Source organism: Microtus oregoni, unplaced genomic scaffold (assembly GCF_018167655.1).
Source record: "Microtus oregoni isolate MIOR12 unplaced genomic scaffold, Mior012 000022F_ref0000154, whole genome shotgun sequence".
Taxonomy (NCBI): Eukaryota; Metazoa; Chordata; class Mammalia; order Rodentia; family Cricetidae; genus Microtus; species Microtus oregoni.
In genome coordinates this window covers 25,101,864-25,120,554 of record NW_024543081.1, presented here as the reverse complement: position 1 = coordinate 25,120,554, position 18,691 = coordinate 25,101,864, and the positions used below count along the sequence as shown (strand labels likewise).

Below are 18,691 nucleotides of genomic sequence, written 5' to 3'. Positions count from 1 at the left end.
GCCTAGTATGTCAGAACAGTGTTTCTGGGTCACCTTCAGGCCTCAGTTCTCAACCTGTGGGTCGCAAACCACTAGGGGTTCGAATATCAGCTATCCTGCATATCAGATATTTACATTAAGATGCATAACAATAGCAAAATTACAGTTATGAAGTAGCAATAAAGTAATGTTATGAGGGACCGTATTAAAGGTTCACAGCATTAGGAAGGTTGAGAATCACTGTCCTAAGGAGACAAGCCCCTTAAAGAGAGGCCGAGTGTCTGCAGCACAGGCTGTGATTGTGAATACGGGGCATCCTGGTGTATTCTGTTTATGCAGGGGGGACATTCTGCCATCCGGGCAGCATGCACAGATGGTCTTATGTGACCTGAGGCAATGAACTGAGCCTATGAAGGAGACAGCATGGGTAGGAGAAATCGCTGGCTTTTCTCGGTGACCTGCACCACCTACCAGGCACTGTCATGCACCAGCACACGGGGCTCACCCCACTGACCCTGGCTGCCCCTTACCAGAATAATGAGTCACCAGGTCCTCCAGGCACTGGAAGGTGAGCCGTGGTGAGATGTAGTACCAGTTGTTGGGCAGGCGGAAGATGCGGTAATGCTTCACCTGCCTGTGTCTTACCGACAGCGAGTAGAAACCTGCAAAGGGGACAGAAGGGGTCAGGACATAGTCATAGCATTCCACGTAAGGGGGACAGGCTGCCCAATCCACTATCACCCAGGTAAAAAGATGCCCCCTTGGAGCTCTCTGTGTTTAGTCTATGGGCAGCCTCACCCCATCTTTTAGGCTGGTTCACTGAGGAACTTCTCCACATGACTTGATCAGACCTGAGGGAATGGATAGTGGCTTTTCCTCTTGCCCTTTTTGAGGTAAATTCTGTCATCTCTTGCATTTGATTAGGGAAGATAAAGTCTTGGTGGTCCTTGAGCCCTTTCCAAACGCAGGCTGAGATGTTTTAGCTATTGTTCCCTAGAGTTCCTGTATCCCCAATGTCACCATGCTATAGGAAAGGGATTCCATACTTCTTCATCCTTTGTGCTTTCTGCTCCTTAATTTAAGCCAGCCTTTCTTAGAAACTTGGAACAAGCATCAGTTGGCATGTGTTCTGGGTCATTGAGAAATCTGTAAAGGATGTGATTTCTCCTTCAGCATCATCAGGGAAAGAGTACCAGGCAGGTACCATCGCCTCTTGTAGCCTTGGTGTCCCCAAGTGGAAAGTAAGACCCTTGGGCTTACATCATGTTTGGACCCCTCCCTCCCTTTGCTCCATCCTTTGGCTCTCCTGAAATGGCTCACTCTGGGGGCAGTGAGAGGGCAAGGCACTGCTCTCACTGAGTCTGTGCTACCAGTAAAGGCCTGGGAAGACTGTTACTGAATATTGTATAGAGAGTGACAAGGAGCCTCTGGACCCTGAGTGATTTGTCCAGTTTCACCTCCCTGGAGATGGCATTCCTGGATGCAGGCCTCAGCCTCAGCCCCCTGACCACCGTGAAGGGCACGTGTATCTAGTTCCACTTGAGTCCTGACTTTGGAATCACCCACTATGTGACTTCTGGCCATGTGGATAGGAACTAGAAGTGTGGCAAGCAGGTTTGCACTGGCAAACAGGAAATCATGTGAACCATTCTTACACATTTACATCCCATAATTTTTGTTTATGCTGTAGCCCTTTACAGTGGGTACCCAGAGCTAGAAATAAAGGAGTATGCTGGGGATGAGTGAGTACTGTGAAGTGTTTGGGTCCTGTGACTTGAAGCCGGGAAAGCATACAGGCGAGGTGATGAGAACCTTCCCAGACTAACGTCCTGCCATGGGCAGGGCCGTGGGCGAGGGATCCAGGCTGAAAGACAGGAGGCAGCCCCCTAGCAACTCAGTGCTGACACTGTACTGCTGGGCCCCTGCTTGGAGCAGTGGCAAGGACTTTGTTATTTCTCTTTTTACTGTCACAGGAAACCAGAATGATAACGATCTCTGTGAGTTTACAAGCTCACACCTGCTTGCCCTAATTCTCGGAGATGCCCCATTTTATCCCAGCGCAGAGGTGACTGCTGCTGAGGGCCTGCACACAGTGAGAACACCCTGAATACTCTACTTGACTCTCACCACGACTTCACAGATGAGCACAGAGTTCAGAGAAGTAAACAGGAACCGAGCTAGTGAGCACAGGCCAGGCCGGGATGGATACCCCTAGTCTGTGTGTCGACAGGCTGCCTAGGCCTGCCATCCATGTGTTCTCAGTTGATTGTGGCCTGCCCTATCCTTATCCCCCTGCTCTCATGGTGGGTATGACACCAGGATCCTGCCCATAGCACTGGCTCTGGTTACATGGATGTGAGCGAGGGGGAAGAGATCCCTAGCAAGGCAGTCGAGAGATGATGCCCTGTGTGGCCACCTGTGAAGGAAAAAGGCTCACCTTTCTTCGTTTCACTCTCTCGGATCATGAAGGAACCAATCTTCGTGTCTGGCAATTGGAGCAGCTCCTCGGCTTTGTCCCTGCCCAGGCCTTCAAACAGCCAGCTAGGAGTGAAGAGGACAGTCTTAAGTGACCACAAAAAAAGAAATTAAGACTGGCCAACAAAACAGCACAAAGTTGATGGCTAGTTCCCAGAAAGCTGCCCAAATTCCACAGATGAGGGAAATCAATGTTTCATTCATTCATTTGCTCACTCACTCTGCAATCTTTCAAATGAAGTGCTCTGAGTAGCTCTTTGTGCCAGTGTTAGGTAAGGAATGACTAGGAATATATACTAGGTTTGATATTTCTTGGCTGGTTTCTCGGTACTGACTAGGGCAGGCCCCTGATCTTGTTATATCAGGTTTGTATACCATGTGGTACTCTCCTGTGCCAGACACCTCTGTAAGACCTCTACTCCCTGCCAAAGCAACACTCCCAGCAGAGGACTATTGTGTTCCCTTTTGGTGTCTAGGGCATCATACTTGGTGTAGGTTCAGGAGCAACAGGGTGGACATGGGGAAGGAGAGCCATGCAGTGTGGTCCTGCTACTGAGCAAGTGGCTCTCTCTCCTGCTGCATAAATGCCTTTGCATGTTTGTATGTTTCTGGCTGCTTTCACTTAAGGGTGAGAATGAATAACCAACCACTACGCTACGGTAGCCCAATAGGGGAGGAAGGGCTGCTTCCAAAGGACAGTGACACACAGGCTCATCAAAGAACACTCTGGACCAGAGCAATCTGTGTTCAAATTCAGTGACTTCTTCTTACTTTTCATACTGGGCTCTGGCAGTTTTCTGCTGGGAGGGACATGTGTTGTTAGTGGATGGCCAGCATAGTTCCCACTTTAACAAGTGCTGTGTTTGGGAGAAAGGACACTGTCTGTTAATCCCCAGGTCTAACTCAGGCTGTGAAGAGCAGTGACATTTCAGTCTTGCTGCCTGCATTATTCCCCAAGTCACACACAGGCTGAGCACGCCTGAGAACTGGGGTCCAGGACACCACTGGTACAGAAGTGGTTCCATTTTCCTATGTGCTCAGCACCATGATTGCTTTCCTTCTTAGAACCATAGTACATTGTAATTTTTAATTTTCTTGCTATTACAGAGTGCAATAAAAATATACGGTGTATTAGTTTCAATGTATATGGCAAACATTTATACACGCAAGTGCTTCTCAAAGTCCTACTTACAACTGTGAAAATAAGACAGTAGCAAGAGCCATGTAGAGATATGAATTATTTTAGCATACTGCTAGTGTATTAAGAGTGTGAAGGCTAACCCTCCCCTAAATCTCCTAAATAGGCAAGACTTCTCCCCTAGCACCAAAGTAGAGCCCCAAAGCCAGAATGATTAAGTAATTTATTCAAATTATCATCACTAGTTGAGGGAGCAAAATTGTGCTTTTTTTGGGGGGGGGGCACACAATTCCTTAGCCGTTTTACTACTCTTCCTTTCTTCCAATTCTGTTTTGGGAAATGCTATCACTCTATTAGGCAGCTGCCTGATAGGGCCAGGATTATGTCAATCATCTAGGTTCTCATCACCGCAGCTCCTACAATATGTAGGAGCATGTGAGTGTGTGTTCTCTAGAAAGGAGCAAGCACTTCAGAGTTCCTGGTTTATAAGTGATGTCAAACTCCAGTCTCTCTGGACATGACTACCATAGGAGCCCCCTCTGTCCACCTTCCCGCTTTGAGCACAAGTGGTTAAGATCACAGTGGAATCAAGAGCTTGAATGTCAACTTCCCGGGCGGGGGTGGGGGGCTGTGACGTCAGAATCTTTACAGCTTGAATAGTGGCCTTTGCTTACTTTCTGGCTCCTCTCTGCTGCACATGTTTGGACTGAGGTTTGGCCTGGTAGCTTGACAGAGGAGGAACCTGTGGTTTAACAAGGCATAGCCACATTCCTAAGGCCCTCCCATGGCAGAAGGGAAGTCGGGCGTGAGTTTGGTAGTACCCGAAGTCCACTGCAACCTCCCAGGGGGCTGTGAGGCCCCTGCCTGGCTGCAGGAGCAAACATGCCTGCTCCTCCCCTACAGAGCCGAGGGTGTTGGCTGCTCCACTGTCTGTGGCCGCCTTTAGTCAGAGATCACAGAAGTCTGCTCCCTGTACTTCTAGCACCCGCCTAGTCTTCTGAGAACTCCACTTCAGCAGTGTGGTTCTGTATCCCTAGCCCACGATCCTACACTGTAATCAATACCTGGGGATGCGCACAGAGCTAAGGAGTTCTATATTATTTCATGGTCTGGAAGTGACAGGCAAGATTTGAACCCACAAAGACTGACTTTTAGTTAGTACTGAACCGAGGTGCTTCCTATAGACAGTGCTGGAGTACTCAGGTATGTGATAGGAGCACTATGACTAAGCAAGAAATTCCAACTTACTTCATTTTACTGCTCAGGAATCAAGGCCCAGAAAGTGGGGAGGATTATCTTTGAGCTGGGACATAAACTTCCTTTCGCAAGGGATGCCTTCTTTGCACTATACAGTGCAAGAGCCCCTCCCCCCCTTTAACCCCATACACATCATGACTGAATAATGCCATGTAGACATATACTTACCCATGGTACACTCTGGCCACACACATTCCTGGAATATAACTTTCCCGTCCGGTGCTGAGAGAAATGGCTTTCCACCAGCCCCCTTCACTGTCGGGACAAAGCAGAGAGGGGACCGTGCATGAGTAAATGGCGAAACCAAATGTTGTGTGCATCATATATGTGCACGTGGAGGCCATAAGGGAACCTTGGATGTCATTCCTAGGGATACTGTTTCATTTTCAACTTATTATATGTATTTCTCTCTGTGTGTGTATGCATGTGTATGTGTGTGTGTTTGTGCGTGTGAATGACGTGGGGGATGGGGACGTGTGCTTACCACCACAGCATGCATGAAGAAATCAGAGGACAATTCTGTGTAGTTATTTCTCTCCTCTCACCTTTACATGCGGGATCGAACTCTGGTCATTGGGGTTGTGTAGCAAGAACCTTTACAGTCTGAGCTGTCTTGCTGGCCCTAAGCTTGTTTTCAGAGACTGGGTCTCTCTCTCTCTCTCTCTCTCTCTCTCTCTCTCTCTCTCTCTCTTGGAAGTTGCTAAGTAGGCTAGGCTGGCTGGCGGGCAGAGCCTGTCTTTTTCTTCTCAGCACTGAGATGACAGTTGTGAGCTCGCCTGCCCTGCCCAGCTTCTTTATTTCGGGTTCTAAGAAACTGACCTCGGGTCCTTATGCATACATGGCAAGCATTTTACCAACAAAGCTATCGCGACTAAAATTTTAGTCTTTAAAGTCTGTATAACCAGCAGCTATCCCTCCCTCACAGAGAGTCACCTGGGGAACCTGCTCACATGCTGACAAGTGTCACCCCTGGGGGACCAGTCGTTCATTTCCTCAGCTGATACGCACGATTGAAGAGTTTCAAAAACAAAAGCTTCCTGTACTGGTTTATCCCCTCAAGTATAACCAAACATCCGTTTGCATGTCTCGATGAATGAGACTCTGAACCAAAGGACTCAGAGCCCCTAGTTTGTGCTACAGGCTGCTGGAAATCTTGCTTACAGATGCTGGCAGGAATGAAGGTGGTACTATTATCACCTACAGTGATTTGGACCCTGCTTCTTCTTCCCAGCATGCCCTAGTGCATAACATTCTCCGGCACATTGAGAGACTGATGAGCTCAGCGGGGAAGCAGCATTTGTCATAAGGGGGCTCCATCCTTAAGGAGCTTAGATTTATATGGCAAAGGAGGAGGAGCCACGGGAGGCTAGCTGTAAAGTCCTGGGAGTACTCAAAGGACAGGTCACAGCAGGGACCAAATTTCTCCCCTCATTGCAGGCTTAGGAACACCCTCCATAGAACTGGACAACTGACCATATCTGAAAATCTGATGGTGTTAGTCACGGTTGGGGATATACATGTTTCGAGAGGATCACTCACTCAGAGATTACACGCAGTTTCTCTCCTCTCCGGAATATTGGGGGGCTGATGTCAGGAGATGGATAGTCATTCAGCACAGCCAGGAAGTCGCTCTCAAGTCCTAGGAAGCAAAGCGGAGGGTTTTGACTGACGGGGCACAGGAGGGAATTGGGAAGAAGGAGAGATGAACCTCCTGGGAGTTTTCCTCTGGAGCAGTGGTTCTCAATCCGTGGGTTGTAACCCATTTATGGGGTCCCACACCAGATATCTTGCTTATCAGATATTTACATCATGAATCATCACAGTCACAAAATTACAGTTATGAAGTAGTAGCCAAAATAATTTTATGGGTGGGGGTCGCCACAACATGAGGAACTGTATTAAAGGGTCACAGAGTTAAGAAGGTTGAGGACCACTGCGCTGGAACTGCCTAGTTTGTGCTTCTGAAGCTCTCTTCCCTCCCATCCAGTGTTCGAGGCCTCTTCTCCATGGAGATGTCCCTATGTCAGGCCGCCAGGCCTCTGACAGCTATAGAACATGATCTTAGTACAGGCCCACCTTGGCCACAGTGTTCCCATCTGAAAAACTCTGCCCAGAGACCTAGAAGTTAGTCACACACAAACTGGCTTTGTCTCACGGTCTGCCCTGTGTCTACAAGCCTCAGTGTTTCTATTGTAAAAATGGGGTGGCAGGTGAGAAAATGCCTATCCCAGAAGGCTATGAAAAGACTCCTCCTTGGAGGGACTTACATAGCCTGACTACTCCTTGAGGCAGTTAATGGGTTGCTATGGAGAAGGAGCCATTCCCTTCAATGGTGTGGTCACTGAGAAGTTGCCTGAACTCCTGTAAATATTCCCCCATCTGTGCTCACACAAGTGTCCTACTTAAACTGGGGGAGCCATGATAAACACAGATAAGAGAAGGCCTAGTTGGAAAGAAGGCACCCAACAGGAGGAGAATCCAATAAGAGAGTAATAGCGGTGAATTTGATCAAAATACACCAAATACACGTATAAATGTGATTTAAAAAAAAACACCCTTAGTACTATTTTTTTCAGATGCCCTTCCTAGGACCTGTGGTCACTTGTGGAAGAGGGTTGGGCTAATCAGTTTGGAGTCTCCAGGGCCAGGAGGCTCAAGCTCTGTGGTTTAGAGCCCCCTTCTCTTGGGGTGGATGGGCACTTTGTCAGGCACCCAGACAGCAGGGATCTTAAGTGCCACAGCAATGGCAAATGAAACCTGAGTACTTCCTGATGCAGGTACATTAAAATTTCAGTTTCTTAACTGTGGGCCCATATTTCGATATGGCACAAAAGCCATTTCCCTGGTCCGAGCTGATCACAGAGCTCTGGAGACAAGCTGTCTGTGCCCTTAACAAAAGCCTGCTCCTAGCTTCTTTTGTTAAAATGTGGATTACCTGAGAAGAGATGTTTGACTGAAGCTGATGACTTAGGAGTTCAGATGTTTGGTGCTTCCTTCCTTTTGTAAGTTGGAAGGTGTCTTATAGAGATGCTAATTCAGGGCCTACCTGACTGCTAGATGCGGATGTGACTTGAGCCCAGGCACCTGGTTGCCTAGGTGATGGCATAATGTGTTTTCCACCCTCCCCGCTCAATTTGGCCTGGGTATATCAAATGTTTGGACAATAAACGGAGGCAATCGGGCCTTTTCCATGATGACAGTGTAAGCTGTGTCAGCTCTTTTCCTCGCGACTCCATTCCAGCCGGTTTAAGGAATTAGGGAATTTATGTTGGACCCTCACGGGCCACGACACTTAACTTGACATCTGAGACTCTGCATGACCTAAATTCTGCCTCCCTCTAATAAGAGCTCATGTATGTATGAAATTTTAATGACGTTTTGCAAGGGGGTTGTATATGCTCTTTGGTTTGTGTGAGCCCAGCTGGCTGCAGAGATCCAGTGATAAGATGCGAATCTCCTTCTTGATGCCAAGCAACGTTGGCTTCCATCCTTTGTAGTTCTCCATAACTCATATGCACTGATGCAGGTTAGTGCTGGTGTTCACTCAAGGGAAACAGTATGTTTACAAAGCAGCAAACATGGTACCCACTGTATCTGCTAGCTGGGTGTCAACCTGCACTTCTCGGTTGCATCTTTTACTTCTTCATTTAGTGGCTCTTCTTTGAGCCCCAATCCTGAGCCAGCCTTGTCCTGCTTCATAAGACACCACGTTCTAGATCCTAGGGTCACATGAGCCGTTGCTTGTGCCCAGTCACAGAATGTTCAATAGAACCCCAGTACTCGGCTGTGCAGGCTGGGCCCCTAGCAAGCATCTTTCTGTGAGGTAGTCCCCTGTACCAGAACCCCAGCTCTGACCTCTCATAGTCTGAAGGTCCTACTGGCCAACTTTTCAATCTCTTACACAGACTGAGCCAAAAGAGAGATTGAAGATGAGGCTGAGTGAGTGAGATGAAGAAAGGTTCCAGGAAAGGCGTGAACCGCCGATTGGGAAATGAATCAGAAATCTATTATCATGGTGGAAGAGTCAATGCAGATATGTTGTTCATTTGGGGAAACTGAGTCATGGGTAATAAACTATGTAAATTTTGTGAGAGGAAACTAAAAGCAAGTGTCCTAATGAGTCACTGGAGAGGAGGAAGGGCTTCCAAGAAACAGCTTTGCCGGACCTGAAAGCTTGGCTCAGTGAGACTGCCAGCCTGTGCCTATGGGTGAAGGAGCCCCACACTCTGCCTTAGGATTTTAAAAAAGAGGTTCTTCTCTTTGTGACCCAGATACCACCCCAGAAATTAGAAGCAGTTGTCAGTTTTGAATTAGGTTTGAAGTCAGAGGTCCTCAATCCTGATAAGGGACAGAGCCAGCCTCTGGGGCATGAAGCTTGTGCAAACTTGTAGGTTCCCTGTAAGTAAGACAAAGGCCAACTGAAGAGTGAGGCACAGGAGAGTGGAAACTTAGAAACAAACCTTCCCTGGGAGTCTACCCAGCTGCCAGGGCTAGCTCTGCAGAGTCCGGGTACCTAATGATATGCCACCTTTCATGCCCACCCCCACCAAGGGTTTCCTGTTCTGTAACCACGATAGGTTGATAATTCTCTTGAGATAGACATACATTTTCCCTGCCTGATGTACTCAAATATGAAACAGCCTCTTACTCACTTGGCTGCCTCAGCAGAGGGTGACACACCTTTCTCAGGCTTGCCTTACTTCCCAGACCCCAGAGTCTTTCTGGGTGCTGTCTCTCTGCTGGGTCACCATGGCTCTCTCTCACTTCTACCACCCCTCAGCAGCTGCAGCCAATAGAAGAGGGTTGATGCTCTGTTATTCTTAACCTGAGGTTCTCCTTCGAAGCGATGTTGCCAGGTTTCCCTGGCACATCTGCGTGGCTGTCAGAGGAGTACTCTACCTGGCTGTGAGCTCAGAGAGGACCGAGCACTTGAGTATTTAGTGTCATGCAGCCCTGGATCCAGCCTGGAGTCTGCCTCTTAAAGGACATTACAGACGTGTGTATAGAGAACAACAAGGATCAGACCCTCTTTCCTGGGGTCCTCTGTGCTACCTCTCCAGAGTATTTCAGACAGAGAAGTACTCATTGGCATATCCCCTTATGACAAACAGGGTAGAAATGACTCTTAGAAACTCTTATCTGTGACAAGAATAGAACGTTGAAATAGAGCCTGTTCTCACCAAGGTGTTTGGGGTTTGACGCCAGCACACTGCACAGTCAGGGTTAAAAGTGTGAAATATGACAAAGCCACCTTTTATAATGTTGAAAACAAAGTGGAACAGAAATAAACAAAACACAAAAGCCCATTGTGAGTGCAAGAGTTCCAGTGAAAAAATGGAGGGGCTTATGGGTATTACCGTTTCATGGTAGCCAAGGCAGCTTCTCGTGGAGCTTCCCTAACAGCCATATTTTCACAGCAATGACAGTGAAATGTCACCAAGAAAGCCTTGAACTTGGGCTTCATCCTAAGGGTTCTCTTAGGAATGTCGTATGTGCCCTCATCCCCTTATCACCAGAGGTAGAACACCAAAGGACCAATCACTAGAAGTCACACAGCCTGATCTAAACCTTAGGGACAACAGCCTAGCCACTGTGAGCAAATTAGATTACACAGCCCCTTCTGTCTTTCCTGAGCTCTGGTCCCTAGGAAAATAAATATTGAGAGTAGGGAATGTATTTTCTCTTCAAGACATCTTTTGACCTAAGTTTAAGCTACCTGTTTAGGCAGACATGCAAAGGTAGCATCTAGACTTCTGGAAACAAAATGAAAGGGTGGTATAACTCCATTAGGACTTTACCTTACATACAAAGTGGATTTTGTTTCCATTTCCAGAGAGCTGAACATTTAGATCCAACCAGATAATGAGTGAGGCAGAAGGAGGGGGCTAAGGAAGGAGAGGCATGATCAGGATTCAGATTCACAGAACAAATGTGTCCTGACTACGAGAAGCCCATAGCCTTTGACACCATCAAGACTGACCCAAATGCCCCTGCTTCAGAGCTCAATAATTTGAAGGAAGGCTCTTTAACAAACCAGAGCTTGATGAGTTCCCAAATAAAAATGGGAAATAACAAAATCTGCCTTGTGGTAGATTATGCAAGGCTGGTTTCTGTGACTCACAGGTCATTCCCACACAGAACAAGCATACTCTTTCACAATCAAGTCCAGTTCTAGCCAGAGCATGTCCAGGAAAGGCAATGGGAGAAAGGTATCTTACCACCTTTAGGTCATATAAACACAAACTCCACTTGGGAAAAGGGAAAAGGAATTTCGGAATACCAAATATTTGCTGATACCTGGTGAGTGAGCAGGGGAACAGAATATAGAAATGGATCATGCAGGGAAGGGAACCAGAGTAGAAAGGATCCAGGCAGAGCTTACTGGGTGCACATGATACCTAGTTCATAAAGAACGGGCTTGTGAGGCATAATTATTTTTTAGTATGTTATGACAGCTTCTTTTCTATGCTAGAACCTATCCAGAAGCTCCACCAACAACTTTTGTTGTAGCAAAAGCTGTAACCATCCCTTCCTCATGTTCTACCCGACCTCATAGGTCACCTGATCCTATCTGGAGGATGAGGAAGGCAAAGCTGGAGAGAATCAGTGGCATGTTCAGGGAACAGCATGAGTCTGCAGGTCTAAGATCAATTCATACAGCTCTCTTTGCAGCTTTTGTCCAGTCAACACTCCATTCTCCAGGGAGAAAGCCCAGACCCAAGGGAGCCTTCAGTGCTGATGCAGGCAGCCCATGTGGCTAGTGGTTGCAGGGCTAAGTGGCTTAACAATTTCAACTTCTGCTTTCATGCTCCCTTGGGTCATCTCCAAGGTCACCACCATTAGGCCTGACTTTCAGTAACTTTGTCAGGAAGCAACACACCAACATAGCCAATCATATGGAGCTACAGGCTGACATGCAGGAAGGCCCTCCAAGTTCTGCTGATGGATGTAAGCCAGGTCTGTGGGTCCTACTATCTACAAGCATGGATTTGGTAGGGTACTTACTTATATTTTATGACATTCATTAAGTGTAAAGTGACTCAAAAAGTTAAATCCACTTCATTCTAAAGTCATTCCATGTTCTAGGAGGGGGTGGGGTCAATGATTATAGAAATGAAGACCCAGACCGAGATCTGACTGGTGCTTAATTTACGGGGTCTCTCACAATAGCAATGTCTGTGTCATTGAATTAGATGAGCAGGCATTGCTCCTAACTCTAACCCTGTCCGAACACAGTCTTCCCCAGAATCTGACGGAGAATAAGAGGGACACCAGATATTAATCTCAGGCAATCCATTTGTTTAACTTCCCTTCTCCCTGATGAGCTGGCAGACTTTAGGAGACTCACTTAACCTTCCTGGCCTCAGTTTCCTCAACTGTGAATTGAAGAAGATGATCGTGATGATGCGGTTGGGCTATTTTAAGAATTAAGCATCAGTGTGAAGGAATTTGCATGTGGTATGCTATTCTTACAGGAGATGTGCATGTGCATGCAATGGTCCCTGTCGTGTGCACAAAACTCTTAGAAGTGTGTGTGGCACACCTCAGGCACCAAACCACACGTGGATTACTTCTGTCACAGAGGCACCATGATGCGCTATCAATCACCTCTTGATGTGTATTACATGGGGAGTCAGGACTATCCTGAATCTGCCAGTCTTAGAGACTTAAAACCCACCAGAGCCTGGTAGGAAATACAGTTTGCTGTTCCTAGCCACCTTCCACCCACCGTCAGTTCTGCTGGATATTGAGGTTTATGTTTCCTTCTTCTCCGCCCCCCTTGCCTCAATCAGCTATTTCTTCATGAGTATCAGTAATGTCAATGCATGTGGGATGGGTGTGATTCCCACCCTGGCACTGTGGGATGGGTTCTGAGCACAGCTGGTTTGTGTGGACGACTATGACATGAGATGTCACTGTAGGTCACAGTGATGGGGAAGGAAGAAACTGGGGGGGGGGGGGGGGATTATCACAGCAGAATCACTAAGTTGTCTTTAGCGGGTGGAAATATGTATTTCCCCCAACATCCTGGGAGGTCCCCCCGCCCAGATTTTAATTAACTCTGTGCTGTATGAATATGGCCCAGGGGAGGTATCTGAAGTTTACATGGTCTGGGAAATTTCATTATTTGCAATACTGTGAGAAAGCTCCTGGGGTTTCCAGTTCCACTGCTTTTACACTTGAGAGATGCTCACACTTGAGTGAAGTCCACATTTGGAGGGAAGTCCACCCTTGAGGGATGTCCACAGAGTATACAGCCCACTGACGTAGCTGACCTCACGTGGAGCTTAACGCGTTCCCACCCTCACTACTAGGTCACTGTTCTTTCTTTGTTCTATTATGGTGGTAAGGGATCTTGGCAAAGTCCCTGATGAAAGGCTGGGGTAGTTCCCCAAGGTCACAACAGTTTCTGAAGGACACCATCTGGGACTCCAAAGGATCATCTGCCTCTGACATTTGCATTATTCCTACTGAATCTGACCATCTCCTTGTGACATTAGTCCCTAGGAGTCACACTGACGAAGAATATTCCAGAAAGCTTAGTTGAGAAGAAAACAAACCATAAAGCCATATGCCACTGTCCTGGCATACTGAAAGAAGGAGCTTCCAAAGGCCAGGAGAATTCTTTTGTCTTGAGCTCCCTAGGGCAGAACCAGGAGCTTTCCTGCCCTGAGCTCTCTGTCACCCAGGCCAAGAGAGGAAGCTATAGCCGCGAGCTGGCCTGAAGCATCAGCAATTCAGGCACTGCCTGATGGGAACCTATTAGAACCTATTAGAACAACAGCCTATTAGAACCTATTAGAACAACAGCGCCCTGGCGCCTTCTCCCGTATTCAAATAGGTACATGAAGAAAGAGGAAACCAAGTCAGGCCTGACAACAGAGGAAGTTTTCAGGGTGGGGCAGCAAAGCAGCCTGTCAAATACTGGATGTGACACTCTGGATTAGAGCCTGCTACAGGCCTGGGGAATTCTAACCAGCAGCCAGAGGGGAGACACCTAAACCCCCCTCTTAGGGGTGACCTCCAGCCCACACAATGGAAAAAAAAAAGAAAAAGAAAATTACTCCATAGCAATTTGCATTTTAAAAAAAGGCAAATGGGCAAGTCTTTGGAGGTCGATGTTTTCGTGAGGCTTGCTCAAGCATACTTACAGGCCCTTTTGCCCCAGTCTGAGAAGCGGCAACTCAGCAATGGATGTGGAGGAAGTGACATTATTTTACCCATTCTCTGGTGCTTGTCCAGCCAGGAGCTGGTTAGAAAAGAGTTAGTTTGGGGAGAGTAGAAGGAGGCAGATTGGGCCACTCTGCCTGGGACAGCCCATCCTGAACTGCGTGTGGCAGGCAGAGGACACACACGCTGTTCACCTTACCTTGCAGGCCTGTGAGCATTCTTACTGCTTTCTCCTTTAGAAGGGGAAGTATTAGGGTTAAAAATCAAAAGTCCCTAGGAGTGCCCCTGCATTTGACTTGAAAGGGTACAGGTGCAGGCCCTACCCTTGTTCATAGCTGGCCTCCGAAGGACCATCAGGCTATAGGGTGAGCAGTTTGTCGGCTCTGTGTGGAGAAAGTAAGCGGCTCCTTTGTTAAGGGCCCACAGGTGTCATGGAAAAAGCTACCAGCAACAGGGCAACTCCTGCTTTTATGAAGTCCTCGTTTGGCAAGCAGGATGGTTAGCTGAGCTTTATGAACTCGGTGTTACAGGGTGCAGTGGGAGATACTGTCACCTCTTCTAGGAGATGAATGAGATCTTGAGTGTGATGATTTGAGCGGGGAGGAAAATTGTCCTGTGGTACCCTGGAGCCACCCTGCAAACACGGTTGGCTACCACCCTTCCGACTCCCTACAGGGAGCTCTCCCTCCACACAGCCCTTCTCACTGACCTGACTAAAACTTTTCAGAGAGAAAGATGAGGGTGTTAGGCCACATAGTTGACCCTCAAACTCCGATGATGCCTTGCCCTCTGCTCACACATGTCCCCTCCACCCTGTGACCAATTGTTGAAGGACTCTTTGAATCTCTGGAAGTCTGGTGCAATGATACTTGTTAACACATAGCTGAGCTTGGCCACCCCGATTAACCCACAGCCCCAGCTGCTTCTCTAGAGTTCTGGTCTATTGCAGCCTTTGTTAGACAGGAGATTTCTTTATCTTCAGCAGGATGCCTTGAAAACAGTGTCTATATTAGTAAAGGGGCCCTGACCACACAGCTCTCCAAGACTAACTGTGTACCTAGGTGTGTGTATGGGGGGTAGGATTTATCATGGATGGGCAAGCATGATGACCAAAAGTCTAGCTTTCAGAATCAGATGGTCTTGGGGTGGGTCTCTGGGAGCAGTTAATGATATGACCTGGGTTGCCTTTGTGAGGCTAGGTTTTGCTGACTGTAAAATAAAAGGACAGAACTCACCGATCTCAGGGTTCTCTCTCAAAATGACAACACTTTCAAACCGCCAAGTGTCTGACCCTTTCAGATGTTTGTCATTAAAAACTTGAGCCACAAAGTGAGGGACTGAGCGCCAGTCCCCACGGCACAGTTTCAACAAGCACCATTGTCTACCACTGTCCAGGCTTTCCTGTTGATCAATGTAGGACCAAATTAAACACATCTCCAGAGAAGTCAGACTTACCCTCGGTGCCAGGTAATGGCCTCTCCAAAGGTGGAGGTGTGGATTTCAGGCTGTTCCCCATCTTTCTCTTGCCTGGGGCTGTGGAAGGTACTTGAAGCCTGCGGTACAAGAGACACACACGTAGCATGAAGCGCACGCAGAGCTCCCTGAGTGGAGAGTGACCTAGTTCAGAGCGCATGGTGCATCATTTCTCAGGCAGCACGCTCCTTGAAAGGCGGCTGTTTTTTTTATGTCAAGATGCGATGCATGAGTGTTGGTTACAGAGGCACAGCTCAATTCTTTTATCAAGGGAATGACAGAGAAAAACCACAGAGAAGGAAGTTGCTCACAAGGGCTGTTGGTGGCAAAAGTTTCCATTCCTCCACGCCGTTGCTGAGCAGAGCAGGGGGTGCTGGAGAAGTTGAGCAGTGTTTTAGAGAGCCCTGAAGAAGCTGTGCTCACTCAGACTGTAGCCAACAGTTCTCAAGGCCCAGGAATTCAGGCACAACACACTTAAGAGCCTGAACACACTTCACAGCCTGAAGGGGCAAGGCCAGGCCAGGCTGGGGGCCTCTGGGTCTGACTCTTCCTTGACTGTTTGAATTTCCACACCTGTGTTAACGAAGAGCGGCAAAGGCCAGCTTTGTGACCACACCCTTTACTTGGTGGGTGTCTGCTCTCCCTGCTGCAGAACTCATTCACCTCTGCTGTAACCTTGATCATGGCAAAGCCCTGTGCCCTTAAAGAAACAGGCTCTAAAGGGGAACATAATTGACTCAAGCTCATATACAGGGAAAGGAGCAGCTGTCTGGGTTACCTCAGGATGGTCTCTCTGGGAGCCCCACACAAACTACAATGCTGTAGTTCTCCCTTACGAACCGATAACCTCTTGACAGTTTTTTTTTTGTTTTTGTTTTTGTTTTTTTTTTTGCCTGCTGTTGGGGACTACAGGCAGGGTGACTTTGGTTAGCTGCCACAAAACTAAGTGAGATGAAGCTGGTGAGACCCAGCACATGGCCTGACTGGCGAGCATCACGTTAACAAGCATTCGAATCCAAAGATTTTGCACAAGTATTTCGAAGAGAGAAGAGAGTCTCAGTGAAGCACAGGGAAGGGGGTCACAAATAGGGACAGAGTGGTTCCTGTTTCAGGGGAAAAAGGGAAGAGACTAGCCAGTGTGGAGGAGGACAAGAAACACATAGTCCAATGGGAAAATATATTCTGCTTGTTCTGAGTACACAGCTTGGGTCAAGACCTCGTGAGTTTGAACCAGTCTACACTCCCTAGACCCTGGCTTCAGATCTTATCCCCATGCTCTGTCTATGCAGTCAGTCTCTAGCCACAGGGCCAGCTCCTCAGAAGCCCCTCATATGCTGAGGATATCACAGGTCAAAGTTGTATTTGTGCACCCAACCTACTATGTGAAACACAATAACATAGCACCATGTAGGGATGGGGTGTTGCCCCTTGTGACCAGGTAGCCAAAGGCGACCTTGACTCCATCCTGGTGCACATTATTAAGAGAGAAGATTGGACCACAGATGTGAGTCTAGGAAAAACAAAAATATCATCATTCAAAATTTGAAGTACAACTTTGACCGAGTGCACATGGCTTTTGAGCCACTGCTAAGCTTAAAGTCTCAAGTCCTGTGTCCACAAGTTCTAGAAAGAGCTACGCTCTGAGAGCAACCCCTCTGGAGGAGGCAGAGGGAGGTCTGCACTACTTCCTAATTCTGGAGGAAAGGAGACAGGCGGTGGAATCCCTCAGCTATTCAGAAGCAAGGAGAACAAAAGGGAGGCTTTTATTTTAAGAGTCCTGTGTTCTCAGCGTTTATATGAATAAATAGTGACTGGTTGACAGTACTCCATAGAAGGCTTTTAAATACAGAATGGGTGATGACTTAACCCCTCTTCCCTGCCGGTGCAGTGAACAGTTCTGGGACTTCTAACCCACACCCAGCCCTGAGCCAGGGGCCTCTGAAAGACAGGACCTGCTGGCCAGACACAGCACGTGTGCTCTCATTCAAACCCTTCCCGGTTCTTCTCAAGTGTTTGCAAGCTGTTTGAGGAGCCTATGTTCCTAAACTTCAGAGAGAGAAGGAGAGAAGAAAGGAGGGAGGGAGGGAGGGAGGGAAAGACGGAGGAGAGAGGAGAAGAAAAGAAAGGGAGGATGGGAGGAGGAAGGAAGGGACGTTGGAAGTTTACATTTTTTTTTTTCATAGAGGAAACCTGAGATGTACAAAAGAGACAAACCCAAAGACATTAGCTGATGAGGGCACAGGATGGGCTGGCCCTCCCTAGGCCCGGGCCTTCTGCTCTTACCTTGCTTCCTAGGTTCTGACATGCTATCCTCTCTCTCCTTCTCCTGACAAAAGGACCGAAGAGCCTCTTGGACCTTTGAGTCCTGTTACCTCAACAGCACCATAGCATGGCCTACCACCTCATAGAGCCTCCAGGAAGGGGTTAAATCACCACGTGAGGGCTTTTATTTGAAAAGAGTGGCAATGCCCAGAAGCAGGGGAGCTGGGGCCTCCCTGAGGAAATAACTGAACAATTTGATTTAATCTGTGACAGTTTTCTGCAGTGGCTAGAGAAGGTGCAGGAGACTAATTGCTTCTATGAACAATAAGAAAAGGGCAGAAGAGAGCTGAGTTAATTAACGCTGGTCCCGCCTCTCCCTGACCTCCTTCCCCTTCTCGGAGGGAGGAGTGTCTCCACCTCCAGGTCCAGGTGGAAGGACTGCAGGGGCTCATCGCATTATCACATTCTTCTTCCTCCATTCCTAGAGCTAAAGCTATTTTTCTGTGTGGTCTTTAGCCTCGGTTTTCACTTCTGAACAATGAGAGGAGTAGGAGAGCGGCTCTCCAGACAGGGAGCCTTTTTACCCCACTTCATTCTAGCAATCAAGACTCCATGGATTCTGGAAGATTAGTAATAAGAGAAAAGAGCCTTCATCATTTTTACAAAATCCCACTGGGGAGAGTATGAATTCTGTCTTTATATTTTTGGGATGGGGATATCAGCATTTCTGAGAGCAGACCCTACTTTTTTATCCTAAGAGGGTAAAGGGTCAGAAGTTGGCCCAACTGCCTCGGGTTCCAGTATAAAAACCCCATCATTCTTGACTACAGGCAGCCTGCCCTCTGTGCAACCATGCTGCTGTCTGTCCTCTAGAGGACACCGGACAGTGCATGTCTGCCCGCTGAGCGGTCCAGGAGGCTGGGCTGTCTATGTTTT

General features: G+C 47.8%; 2 protein-coding genes across 5 annotated transcripts in view; one reads left to right on the top strand and one right to left on the bottom strand.

Moving 5' to 3' along the window:
- Tg (thyroglobulin) overlaps nucleotides 1–18,691 on the top strand; it is a 178,334-nt gene that overhangs the window by 116,972 nt on the left and 42,671 nt on the right. The window lies entirely within an intron of this gene.
- Sla (Src like adaptor) overlaps nucleotides 1–18,691 on the bottom strand; it is a 49,477-nt gene that overhangs the window by 5,322 nt on the left and 25,464 nt on the right. For 2 of the 3 annotated variants that reach the window (XM_041671941.1, XM_041671943.1), the window contains 5 exons: nucleotides 15,476–15,573; nucleotides 6,389–6,488; nucleotides 5,018–5,104; nucleotides 2,417–2,520; nucleotides 510–641 (listed from right to left, as the gene is read on the bottom strand). In XM_041671941.1, coding sequence (XP_041527875.1) covers nucleotides 510–641; nucleotides 2,417–2,520; nucleotides 5,018–5,104; nucleotides 6,389–6,488; nucleotides 15,476–15,536 — 484 coding nt within the window. In that variant the 5' untranslated portion in view covers nucleotides 15,537–15,573. Of the gene's footprint in view, nucleotides 1–509; nucleotides 642–2,416; nucleotides 2,521–5,017; nucleotides 5,105–6,388; nucleotides 6,489–15,475; nucleotides 15,687–18,691 lie in introns of those variants that run through there. The other variant, XM_041671940.1, reaches the window with a different exon arrangement.